This window comes from Mus pahari, chromosome 7 (assembly GCF_900095145.1).
Source record: "Mus pahari chromosome 7, PAHARI_EIJ_v1.1, whole genome shotgun sequence".
In the NCBI taxonomy this organism is placed as follows: Eukaryota; Metazoa; Chordata; class Mammalia; order Rodentia; family Muridae; genus Mus; species Mus pahari.
In genome coordinates this window covers 3,066,549-3,079,070 of record NC_034596.1, presented here as the reverse complement: position 1 = coordinate 3,079,070, position 12,522 = coordinate 3,066,549, and the positions used below count along the sequence as shown (strand labels likewise).

The 12,522-nt window shown below is 57.2% G+C and overlaps 2 protein-coding genes across 3 annotated transcripts in view; one reads left to right on the top strand and one right to left on the bottom strand.

The window, feature by feature from the left end:
- Window positions 1-10,047, bottom strand: part of Dnmt3a (DNA methyltransferase 3 alpha) — a 105,086-nt gene extending 95,039 nt beyond the window's left edge. Inside the window, exon 1 of one of the 2 annotated variants that reach the window (XM_029540814.1) lies at window positions 9,942-10,047. The gene's annotated coding sequence lies outside the window, so the exon portion shown is untranslated. Of the gene's footprint in view, window positions 1-9,423; window positions 9,508-9,941 lie in introns of those variants that run through there. The other variant, XM_021201569.2, reaches the window with a different exon arrangement.
- On the top strand, window positions 5,997-10,246 carry LOC110324643 (basic proline-rich protein-like). The gene is made up of 4 exons (XM_021202312.1): window positions 5,997-6,113; window positions 8,377-8,455; window positions 8,553-9,179; window positions 9,318-10,246. The coding sequence occupies exons 1-4, from the start codon at window positions 5,997-5,999 to the stop codon at window positions 10,244-10,246; spliced, it is 1,752 nt and encodes a 583-aa protein (XP_021057971.1).
- The last annotated feature ends 2,276 nt before the right edge of the window (window positions 10,247-12,522 follow it).

Here is a 12,522-nt window from a genome sequence, read left to right as displayed (position 1 = left end):
CCCATGCCCTTGACCGTCTAGCTAACTGCCCCATGCCCCTGACCGTCTAGCTAACTGCCCCATGCCCTTGACCGTCTAGCTAACTGCCCCATGCCTTTGACCATCTAGCTAACTGCCCTGTGCCACTCAGCTTAGGCGTCACATCCGTCAGAAATCCCTTCAGGACATTCCCAGCTTGTGACTAGGTTTCCCTTATCCAGCCCCAATAAGGACATGGGCCCCCTTCCTGGTTTTTTTTTTTTCAAGCTGACCACAGCTGGCAATTCATTACCCATCTCTCACCTGAAGCCACGGGGTCCTTGTGTTCCATCTGTATAACCGACACATGGCACCCAGGAGGCCTTTCAGAAATGAATAGGAACACCATGCATCTGGAGCAAGGGACCCCCAGAGAAAGCTGAAAGGCTGCAGGACCTGCCACACGGGGCCCTGTGTTTAAGATACCAAGGTGTTGGGAGGGTGTTGATCAGAGAAATTGCAGAGGCACTGCCCAGTCCCACTGGGCTTTTAAGATGAGCCTCTAGTACCAGGCAGGGCCCTGAGGCTACTACCAGCCAGGCTGAGAACCACAGGCTCTGAATGGATAGCAACAAGCACACTGTCTATGGCAATAAGCCATTAGAAGTCATTGCAATGCCACTTGCCGAGCTGACTATGGTCTAGATCCTCCCATGCTCTAGACTATGGGCAAAGCCAGCAGGACCACAACCCATAAGAGATGGGGTAGGTAGGAGGTCAGGAGCCTCTATAGCCAATGCCTGGCTCTGCAGCTGCAGTAACAGAGACCACGCAGGTAGCTCAGGAAGTGAAGATTTCTGTTGCCAAACCTGACAACTTGAGTCTGATGCCCAGGACCCATGTATGGTGGACAGAGAGAACAGATATTCCACAGGTTGTCCTGCCTGCCCCCAATATATAAATTGATACATAGTTACCAAAATGACCCTCTTCCCTTCATCTTAAGGGTAATGAGAATAGTTCAGTAGGCTCTCACAGCATAAGGCCTTCATGAGGGTCCCCTTATTCATGGGCCACTGTATAGTGAACCCCACGTTATGAAAAGGGGCACTTCCTTCCTGGTTACCTCCTATGTGTGGCTGTAAGATGAGGACTCTGTCCTCATTCAGTTTACAGAGAAAGCCTGCAACTCAAAGCTGTTTAGGGCCAGGCAGCAAATATGTCTCAGCAGTTGAAGATGCTAACCCCAGCAGGGGGCTGCCTGACTTCCTTTGTCACACACAAGCATGGAACTATGGGTGTGGTCAGCAGAGGGACAGCTTCCATCCATGCTGGGTTCTTTTCTTCCCCCAGTCTTAGCCCTTCTAGTCTTCTCTGCAGCAGGGCAGCAGATTCAGGAGGCATCCACAGTCACTGCCAGAGAGAGGTCTGAGGGAGGTGAGGTGAGCAGGGTACTGTTGCCGAACAGCTGGCCCTAAGCTTCCCAGGTCAGCAAGGTGACCAGGAAAAGGAAGTTTTATGTCCCTTTCCTTACGCCCCCTCTCCGTTGTCACCCAGCTTGCTGCTTCCCACCTCCTTGGGAGCTCCTGGACACAGCTTGAGCCCTCGTGCGAGGTAAGTTCTACAGATATCTGTGGCAGGGCCTTCTGACAGCAAAAACGATGGTCCTTGAGTGTGGCTTCTCCAGGTGCTCTACAGAGATTTGGGCCGAGAGACCTGCCCCCAGCCCTGGCTTTAACACCCAGGGGACAACTTGGTGACTAGCCACTGCAGTGAAGCTTTTCAGGGGGATTTTCAAAGACGTCCCCCCCCCATCCTGTCCTAGCGTTGTCCACTTCCCTGGGAACCAACCGAGTACAGCAAGACCCCTGTCCTGAGCCCTTCCCCGGATCCAGGCCTCTTCCTGCATAGACTGAGTCACCTAGAGATTTAAGCCAATGTCTTTCTATTTATTAATATCTTATCATTTCTTTATTAGGACTTTTGTGTTATTTGAAACAGTCTATGTAGACCCGGCTGGCCTCAAACTCAGAGGTCCTCATACTCGCTTCCCCGGCACCAGGATGGACGTGTGTGTGCACACACACCTTTATGTGGGTTCTGGGGACTGCTCTCCAGGCTTGTGTGCACCCTCCGAGCTATCTCTCTCTGGCTGTCTTGTTTTGTTTCCGTATTTTTATCCACAAGCTTTCCAACGGTTTAATTTTTCTGTGTTTGCAAATCTCTCCCAAAACCTCATCCAGTATCTGTTCCCAGTGCTTGTCCCAATCACCCTGCCCTGCCTACATTAAGACTCCTATTAACCCTGCACTGCAACTGCTCCATGCCTGAGGTTTCCTTTTAGGGACCTTCCTTCAACAGAAGTAGCCAGGCTGCCGTCACATTCACTCAAATTCACTATGTAAACAGAAGATGCCCTGAACTCATGACCCTTGTGCCTCCACCTCCCAGATGTGTGTGCCACCAAGTCCAGCTTTCTGCTTTGCGCTAGTGTCTCACTCTGTAGCCCAGGCCGGTCCTTAGGCTCTCAGAGGCTTTCCTGCTTCTGCCTCATGAGTGCCGTGGTCACGGTCTTGAGCCCCACGCCTGCTTTCTGCTGGTTATTTTTCCTCACAGGCAGCCATGCCCTGAGGCCTGGATTCCCATTGGTCCCAGCTATTGAGGATGAAGCCCTCCACACTGCAGACTCTCCCTCTACTGTAAGAGTTCCTGGATAGAATATGGCTCTACCTCACCCCCTTTTAAGTGATGTCTTTATTTTGTTGTTGTTGTAATTACAAACAAACAAGGTCATGTTTTTCAGAGAATACAAAAACACATGGGGAAAAAAAGGCTATATTCTTGATGACAGGTTGGTGTGTGTCCTTAGAAGGAAATATTTCATATGCATTCATTAACCTATAAATGGAATATTTTTTTTTAGAGAAGTGCTGTCACTATGTAGTCCTAGAACTCAATATGTGGATTAGACTGGCCTTGAACTCACAAGACTCACTTCTCTGTCTGTCTGTCTGTCTGTCTCCTTTTCTTCCTTCCTGTTTTCCCCCAAGACAAGGTTTTTCTGTGTAGCCCTGGCTGCTCTGTAGACCAGACTTCAGAGATCCAGCTGCCACTGCCTCCTGAACCCTTGGATAAAAGGTGTGCACCACCACCTGACTTTTTTTTTTTTAATTAAATTTGACCCACACGGTGGAAGACTCCCACAGGTGTCCGTCTGACTTCCACATGCTTATCCTGCATGTGTGTAACACAAACTTACACACCCAACACAGTAAAATTTCAAACAGTTTTTAAAATACCTCCAGCACTTAGAACGCAGCAAATTCAAGGCCAGCCTAGTCTATGAAAGAGATTACATTAAACACATTGTAATTTCGGGGTGACCCAACAGCACCTCAGGGAAACTCAACCAATCAGAGTAAATCCCTCATCGGCTCATTCATTGTTAAGCTCATCTTTTTGGACTCTGTATTAATCACACAGGCCTGTTCCATCAGGAGGCCTCCTCTCCATAGCTTCTGCCACCTGAGGTGCCAGACGATGCCTCTGCCCGGCATGGAGAAGCTACACTGTCGGACACCTCCCAGAGTCTTCTGGGAAGCAGAGAAGGCATGCTTCAGGGTCACGGCCAGTCAATCTCAATGAAGCAGCCCATGGCCAGCCAACAGTTCAGCCCACAAGCGTGACCCCTCACCCCCAGAGTCACCAGTCTAAGTTTCCCACGTCATTTTTCACAGAATGGAAGTATCTTCAGCACCAGTGTCAACCTCCAGGGTAAGAAGAGCACAGGGGCTATGTACAGAGGTTCACATCTGTAATCCCAGCAGACTAAAGAAAGAGTGCCATGAATATGGGGCTAGCCTTGGCTAAAGTGAGACACTGCCTCAAAATTCCAAACCAAACCAATCACTGGGCTAGGTGCAGGAGACCCCGATCTCAGTCTGTAAGATGGCCACCTGCCCATCCCATCTGTGTACCCAGACAGGACAGTTAACAGGCTCAGAATTTAAAACGACCTTGACATTTGAAACAGGATCAATAGGAATGACCACGGGAAAGAGAAAAGGGGAAACTGGTCCTGTATCTGAATAAGGTCAGGAAGCCTGAGGAGTCAGAGAAGTTGACAGGATAACGGGCAGTGCAGAACAACAGTCACTGTTGAAAAATAACCCCACCATAGTTGGATTCCGCATAAAAGCCCTAGGTCAGGCTTGGGAGGGCCCTGTACCCCCCCCCATCCTATGGAACAGCACCCATACCCACCTGTTGGTGTGGGCTAGCCATTCAGGCATCTCCCTGGAACAGGGAAGGGAGGGCACGGCAAGGCAGAGCTATTGCGGCAAGATCCTGTCATCCCACCTCTTTCCCTTCTAATTCCAAGAGATTGTTCTGGATGCTGGAGGGTCTCTGCCTGGGAGTGTGGAGACCTCCGAGAGACCGGAGTGACAGAGACTCTTTGGCTTGCAAGCCACACTGCTGTTGCTATCAGTGGCAGCACTGAAGGACCTGGGCTCTGCTTTCCCCTGGTTGCCAATGCCCCCTGGGGCTACACAACCAAACCCATGCTTTCCTGTCCCAAGTCTGAGCTCTTAAGCCCCAGACTACAGACTGAAGAATCAAGACCCTGCACCACCTGGGCTCAGTGGGCCCAGCCAGCTCTCCCTCCACCCCTGCAGGGAGGCTTAGTCACTTCTCCTTGGGCATACACAGGGGTCACTAAGTACAGGGACCCTCTCTCCAAACTACTGGAGACCCTTACCAAGACCCCAGCACCTCCCAGGCCTCCTCCACCTCCCAAGCATCCACCATGGGTGAGCTTTCCCACACCGAGGCTTCCCCCATGATGTTCTTCCCATACTCTACTCCTGGGCTCTGAGGCCCTCGGTGCTGCCCCTTCCTCCTAGAAGCCTACTCTGACCTCGCAATTGGCAGTGAGCCCCCTCTCCAGCACCCTGCATTATTAATTACTTGGGTACTCCTCAAAGTGGGCACTGGGCCCTGCTCACAGGAAATGCCCAGCAAATAAAATCTCAGACAAGCAGAAGCAAACATGAGGGAAAATTCTCCAGGAATTCAAGGCAGAGTAAGAATAAAAAGCTGGAACAAACTCGGGACTGAAGGTGCTCGCACAACCTGTTGACAAAGCCATTTGTGAGAATGGAAACACTCTGCCAAGATTTCCAAGTGCTGTCAGCATCATTCTTATAAAACCAAGGCTTTATAAAGGAGACAGGAAAGTGGATGGGGTTTTTCAGAACTTCAAAATGCCCCCCGCCCGGTGCACCCCAAATGTAGACAGCAGGGACAGCAACCCACACATCCACTACCCCTTGGCTAAGATGGTGCTGGGCTCTTCCATATGTCCTGGCAGACAGCAGTTACGTCCTACGGCTGGGCTGAGTCAACAGGTACCTCACCTCCCCCCAACTCCAGGACCCTCGCTTACGACACACGGAACCTGGCTCACATAAAGCAAGCTGTGTGTCCATACATGTCTGCACAAATATGCAGACACACAGTGTGGACCCCATCTTGCCCACACAATTAGCCAAATGGAGGCAGCTTGGACACAACACAGATCTCAGCGAAAGCCTCGTGTTAATGGAACTCGCTTGGCTCATTTCTTCGGGAAAAACACTATAATTAACAAGACAAATGAAGCCAGATGCATGTCACCCCCCCCCCCCCCATACAAGAGAGCTTGAAGAAGGCTGAAGACAGTTTGAGACCAGCCTGGGTAAGCATGATTTCAAAAACAGGAAAAAACAAAAACAAAAACAAAAAAACCCACAAATGACCCTAAATAAGCCTTAAAGTTTACACAAACTCCTTTATAATGCCAGCACTTGGGAGGCAAAGGCTAAGAAATCAGTTGAAGGCCAGACTTGACTACAGAGCAGGACCCTGTCTCAAGGGTAGGAGGGACAGGAGGAGAATGGGAAGGAGCCTGGCACCTTTAGCTCACTATTAAAGCCCTGGTGGGAAGCAGCAGAGTCCCTGCAGAACCCCAGCCTGCTGAGAAAGCGGACGCTTCTAAAATGGAGCCAACTCCCTCAAGGACCACACTGCACTGTGACTTCTACCAGCCAGACCTGCTCAATCAACAGCGGGAGGAGGCGGTGAAGGAGGCCCTAGGCCACCACCTGGAGGTGGCAGTAAGTGCTGGGGGTGGGGGGCAAAGCAGGGCAGCAGCCCTTCTGTCCTTCTGTCTGGGGCCCTGGGAGGTAGAGCCAATCACGTTGGGCCTGAACCCGGTATGCTAGGACTCCCTTTTCTGTCTGGCTCCCTGAAATGGAAATCTTGAGGGAATCTGGAAAATAACTTGGGTCTGGGGGTGTGGGGGGTGGAGGCAGCTGAACCTTCCAGGTGCTCTCTCAACAGGCAATGGCCACTGGAGGCCTACAAGCAGGCAGTGACCACTGGGCTAACCACCAACTGAAGGGCTAAGACCGAGTGCATCCTGGAAGACAGTAGGGGGCCTATCTAGCAACCTTCCTCGTGGGCGCCCACTAAATGGCCAAGAACGGAACACCCAGAAGAAGGCAGATCACCTGCAGGTTCTCCCACCCAGAGAGGCTGGACAAGGATCTTCAGCTCATCTTGTCCCTTGCTGGCTTGTGGGAAAGAATGGGGGACCAGGCATGGAACTGGTGGTGAACTACCCTTAGGGACCCAGGGACATGCCACAGACTGGGCCGGGGACAACCCTTGCAAGTTACCCACACGCATTTCCACACAGCACATTCAGGAGAGCACCAAGTGGAGAGGTTGCGTGGAAGCCCTGTTTTCCATCCTCTGCAGTCAGACCTGATAGACCTTCACGTCACCCCTCCCCTCTCTGCCAAAGCCCACCCCTGGCAGCCCCTACCTTCTCCACGACCACTACCCTGGAGGGAAAACAGACCACTCTAGCCCTGTTCTGGGTTTGAAATTCCACCAGGAAAATCAGAGCCATAGAATTTCGAAGTTGGAATGGGCCTACAAGCTGCATCCAACCCCCACCCCACAGAGGAATCCTGCCTGCAGACACCCTGACAGATGGCCACTGGCAGCCTCTCTTAGGCTCCTCCACGGTGGAAGGCAGACCTTGCACTTGCGATGTTCATTCCTTGAGTCTAAAGGGGATACACCTTTCCTCAGGTTAGGCTCCCGGGTCAAGTAACAAGGAAAAGTTTGGGCCACCGGGAGCCCAGGAATCAGGAGCTGCAGATTTGATGGGGGAGGGGTGCAAAGATAAATCATCAGGAGGGGGGTCTCTGAGAGGCAGCAGGACCTAGAGAAGGAGGCCACAGGGAGGGGGGAGGGAGGCAGGTGCCAGACCTATGACAAAAGTTGGCCTGGGGCCCCTACCTGGATACATACTCGCGCACGCGCACACGCACACGCACCGCACACTTCGACAGAATTACGTATCAACAGCTCCACCAAGGCCTTAATGGACCCCAGAGGCAGAGGGGACAAGTCAGCTTGCCCCCAAAGCCCACAGGAACTTCCACAACCCAAAGGCAAGTGACTGCGCTAACTACCTGCAAATGGCCCCTGCCAACACAGCCCAAAGAGGGTCTGCCAGGCTGCTGGGCTTTCCAAATCCCACAGGCCAGTCCTAACACCCCAGCAACGCAAGAATAGCTCCCCAGGCTGCAGCTGTCACATCTGCCCGGGAGGGAGGAGGCACAGCGGAGAAGCACCTGATCCCAGAATCTCTGCGCAGCCTGCCCAGGAGGAGGCTCAGCCGCTGGCAGCTCAGGGTGAAACATGAAGACTGAACTGTCCCCGGGGATGCTGATGGCAGTCTCTGGGCACAGCAGTGAGGGGCAAGCTGGGTCACTCGGCCGAAGATACTCCTCCCCGAAGGCTCCTGTCCCCTCTGGCTTGGGAGGGGGCAGTTGTGCAGTCCCTAGCCCGCCCTTCCTCCCCAGCCCTACGCAGGCCAGAACTGCCCAGCTGGGTGCAAGACGCCATCTTAGGTCAAGGTGCAGCCACAGAAGGCTCCCCTTGGGAGTCCGGGAAGGGAGCTCTGAGCCCCAGGGGGAGCCTTCTCCCACCCAGGGTGTCCACACCTACTCAGCTGGCCTTGCAGGAAAAGAGGAGAGGAGGGGATGCAGAGACGGGGGAGAGCAACTACTGAGTGGGGAGCGAAGGGAGAGGGTGCCCCCAAGAAGGCAGGCAGGCTCCAGGAAAGCAAAATGAAGTTTGGCAGCCATAGGGCTGCGGGCCCCGAGAAGAGGGGTTGGGGGAGGCCGGGGGCGGGCCCTGGACGCGCGCCAGCTCGGTCCGCGCCAACGAGGGAGGGCACGACGGCGTGGAGTGGGGAGTCCGGGTGAGGGCGGGACACGGACCGCGGCCGGCGCTGCTCGGAGGCTCGGGGGTCTCCTGAGGTGCGGGCAGCACGGGAACTGAGACCCCCCCGATCCGCAGCCTCGGCGAGGCCTCGTCCTTCACTGTGCAGATGCGAAGCTTTCAAGGACACGTCTACACCGGCCCGGCGGGGGTGCGTGTGAGTGTGTGCAGGGGGAGTCTGCCGCAGGGGGCGACCCCGGCATCCCCACCTGAGTCGTTTCCAGCCTTGCTGCTCCCGCCCCCTCACCTTCCAGTCCTCCGCAGCCCGGCCCGGGGATCCTCGCCCACTCCCGCCCCGCCCCCACACTGCGGCGCCGCCGCCACCGCCACCCGGCTCCCACGGCCCGCAGCGGGGGCAGGGAGGAGCCGGGCGCGACGCCCCCCCTCCACGCCGTTCCGCCTGGCCTCCGCGGGAGCGTGCGCCCCCCGAGCGGGCACGCTCCCCACGCGCGCGCCCCTCCCAGGCCCGCCGGCGCCCCGCACCCCCAAGCCACAGGTGGCCGCGGGAAGATCGCGACGCCGCGCTCCCCGGCGCGGGCCCCGGTCGCCCCTGGGCCCTGCCGGGGGCCTCCGGGGTCCCCCCCCGCCGCGCGGAGCCTCCAGGCCCGGGGGAGGGGCGGGGCGGGGCGCGGGGCCCGGGTCGTGCCAGGCTGCCATTTTCTGCCGTGGCCACGGCGCTCCCCGGCCGCCCGCGCCCCCTCCCCCTCTCCCCCTCCCCTCCCGCCGCCCGATTCTCGGTCCGGTCCGCACCCCGCAGCGCACGGCCGCAGGCCCCGGCCGGGCCCCCGGGCGGGGGCAGAGTCCGGAAGGCGGAGGCGGCGGGGCCCTGCGGCAGCGCGCGTCGGGCGGCGCGCAGGCCGGCGGAGGCCCCCCGCGGCATTGTACGGACTTGAACTTGAGCCCGGGCCGGGCGGGGGCGCCGAGGGGCGTCCGCGGCGGAGGCGGCGCGCAGGAGAGGAGCGGCGGGCGAGCGGCGGGGACATAAACAAACCCTCGGCCCGGGCCGTCCGCGCCCGCAGCCCCGCGCGCCGAGTTGCGGGGTCCGAGCCGCGCTCCCCACCGCCTTGCTGCGCCCTCCCGCCCGCCCGCCCTCCCAGCTCCGGGGCCTCAGGCCGTGCTGGTTACCGTGTGGCCCGGCGGGTCGGGCGGCCCGGCTCGCCCTGCTGCCGCGGCGCCGCGTCCCGGCTCGTCCTCTGCTCGCGCCGCCGCCCGCGCCGCCTCCCGGCCCGCCCGCTGCCTGCCGCGCTCCCTCCCTCCGTCGCTGTCGCGCTCCCTCTCTCCGCCTCCTCCGCCGGGTCCCCCCCGCCCGCCTCTTCTCTCCGCCTTCCTCCTTCCCTCCCTCCGGCCGCCCGCCGCCCAGGCCTCCGCCCGCCGCTCGCCCCCCGTGGCCGCGCTGGCTCCGGCCCCGGCGCTGCGGAGCCGCCCGGGAGGCAACACCGGGGGCCCCGGGGCGCCGCGGCGGGAGCGACCCGAGCCGCGGGCGGTCCTAGCGCCCCCGGCGGGAGGAGCGGGTTCGGGACCCCGCCGCGCCCCGGCTGCAGCGCTCCGGGCCGGGCACCTTGCCGGAGCTGCGATCCCGGCCGCCCCATGCCCCTCAGGTGGTCCCCCGGCCGCAACCTCCCCACCTTGCGGCGCCCCTCTACCTGGCGCGGCTTCTGCGCTGGGTCCCCGCATCCAGCACTGGTCGCAGGGACAGCTGCCCCTCCTCTCCCGGGCCGGTGTCAAGTGCCTCCCCCCGCTGCCGCCCGCGGAGCCCCCGGCGGCCTTCGCCCTGCAGTTCTCCCGACCTCCACCAGAGCCCACTGCGCTCTCTCTGCGCGCCTCAGCACTGGGGCTGGGGACAGCAGCGCCTGCCCAGCCGCGTCGCCACCCTCAGCCAGGTGCCGCGGTGGCCAGACGGCTGCACACGGCCAAGGTCGGAGCGCCTGGCGCCTCGAGGCCATCCTAGAGGCTCGAGCACCGCCACGGAGTGGGCTCTCTAGAAGGCAGTAAGCTTCCCGTACCTTGGGGGGTCCAAAAAGAGTTGGATGCCCTCAGGTGGGCTCTGGAAAGATCTGAAGAGGTGGAAGGTTGAGCTAAATGACATTGCAGGCCTGCCTCTTCCAGCTGCAAGGTTCTCTGCAGACAGGCTCTAGACCTGGCTCCCTCAGGGTGGGGGTGCTCTCAGGGCTCCGGGTCTGTAGTGCTCACCTCTCCAGCTACCATCACTGGAGCTTGGCACTGAATCCCCTGACTCCCAGCCTCCTTGTCAGGCTCCTCCCTCCTGCCACTGGACAGCACCATCCATCCAGCCCTTCAGTGCCCCAGTGTCCTGAGTTGCATCTCCCACACCCACGGCACGCTTATTTGCAGACCCTCAATGCTAAAGCAGGTCCCCATAGAACACGCCCCACCTAGAACACTTCACCCCCCTGAGGGTCAAAGGAACAGTTGCCTAATTCATTGAAATACAGAACCACCCTTTCATATTGCAGGGCACATTTACCCTTCAGTCTTCCCTACCCCAAAGCAACTGTCCTAATGTCACTCAACTCATAGCCGCATCCCCTACCCCCCACTACTGGTGTTCATTTCTGACACCCATAATCTTTCACCTGGCCAGTTCTTAGGACTTGTCGTGCCCTGTGAGTACAAGGACACCATTTGCCTCAGCACCTGTACATGCTATGTCCTCATAAATGTTGGTTGAATGACTGTATGAACTGCAGGCTTCCTGTATCCAAATCCATAGCCCTCCAAATGATGCTCCCAGCTTGACTAAGGACCAGACCATTTTAGAGAAAGGCCTCAACTTCAAGAGTTATATGGCACTGCCTCTATAAAGAGCAGCCATCAGCCACCAAACACTTTCATCTTGTCGAGTGACTTGTACTGTCCCTACTTTCCAGTGAAGAAACCCATGCTTGAACTGGGGGTGAAACTTGGTGGGGGAGCACTTTCCTGGTAATCCCCAAGTCTTGGGCTCAGTGTTCAACACCACAAACAAAAAGCCCACCGTGAGGCTGGAGAGACGGCTCAGCAGTCCAAAGCACCGGCTGCTCTTCCAGAGGACCTGGGTCCAGTTCTCAGCACCCACATGGCAGCTCACAACTGATTATTAACTTCAGATCCAGGGGGTGTGGCAGGAATATAGTACACAGACACAGGAGCAAGAAAAACATGCTTATGCACAATTATTTAAAGCCGTCAAGGCTTAACCCTGAGTTGGAAAGTGGCAGAGCAAGAGTTAAGTCCAGGTTCATTTGACTCAGGTCAGCATATTACAGTGAGAAGCCAAAACTGACCAGGAGCATCAAATGTAAGTCTGTATTCAGACTGATGGTGCTGTCATGGGGAGCCTTGAAGGCATGAGATGTCTGTGATGCTCGTGTGACCAGTCCCACAGTAACTGTCAGGGGAGTTTGGACCAGTGTGTAGTAGTTGCAGGGCTCCACCGTTGGCTCTAGACACCAACACTTCGTCTTTGGTCCAGAGAGGAAGCACATCAGTGCTGGATGACTCTCTTCACATTGTGCTGGGTGCTGCTGAAAGAGGCTTCGCCTTCAGGCTCTGTCACAGTTTGAGTACGAAGCATCCCTCCAGACAGGCCCGCACATTGATGGGCCGGCCCTCTGCAGGTGGTGGGCTCTGGTGGTGGCTGTTCTGTGGGTTTGGGTTTTGTTATTATTGTTGGGTTATTTTTGAGACAGAGTCTCTGTTATGTACCTTGGCTGTCCTGAAACTCATCCTGGAGACTAAGCTGGTCTCGAACTCATAGAGATCCATCTGTCTCTGCCTCCAAGCGCTGGGACCAAAGACTTGGGCCACCACACCCAGTGTGGTGGTGCTGTTTTGAGAGGTTCTGGAAGCTGCGGGAAGTGGGGCGTGGCTGGGCAACCTAGGCCACTGAGTACCTTTCCCTGGGGGATACCCCTTGCCTCTCTCTGTCCCTTGCCTTGCTTCCTGGCTGCTCCTCCAGCCCCCACCCCCATCATCTTCACCTGCCACCATAGTGTTCTGCCTCACAGCCAGCCCGGGAGCATGGCCCAGGACTAAACCCTCAGGAACTGTGAGCCCAAGGATGTCTGTCTTTCCCTGCTCAGACTGGTCTTGTGACATATTTTGTCACAAAAAGGGAAGCAGTGAGCACAGGCTTCCACACCCCCTACTTTGGTCCTAGACATTTTGGACAGAGGATGCGGCATCCATCCGTTCCTATAGAGAAGGTTATCCCCATGGTACTAC

Excerpts from the sequence above, each read along its gene's own strand:
- LOC110324643 (XM_021202312.1), top strand. The coding sequence starts at position 5,997 with ATGGAGCCAACTCCCTCAAGGACCACACTGCACTGTGACTTCTACCAG. Across the intron at positions 6,114-8,376 it reads GCCACCACCTGGAGGTGGCA|CCTCGGCGAGGCCTCGTCCT; the intron begins GTAAGTGCTGGG and ends CCCGATCCGCAG. Across the intron at positions 8,456-8,552 it reads CCGGCCCGGCGGGGGTGCGT|TCCTCCGCAGCCCGGCCCGG; the intron begins GTGAGTGTGTGC and ends CTCACCTTCCAG.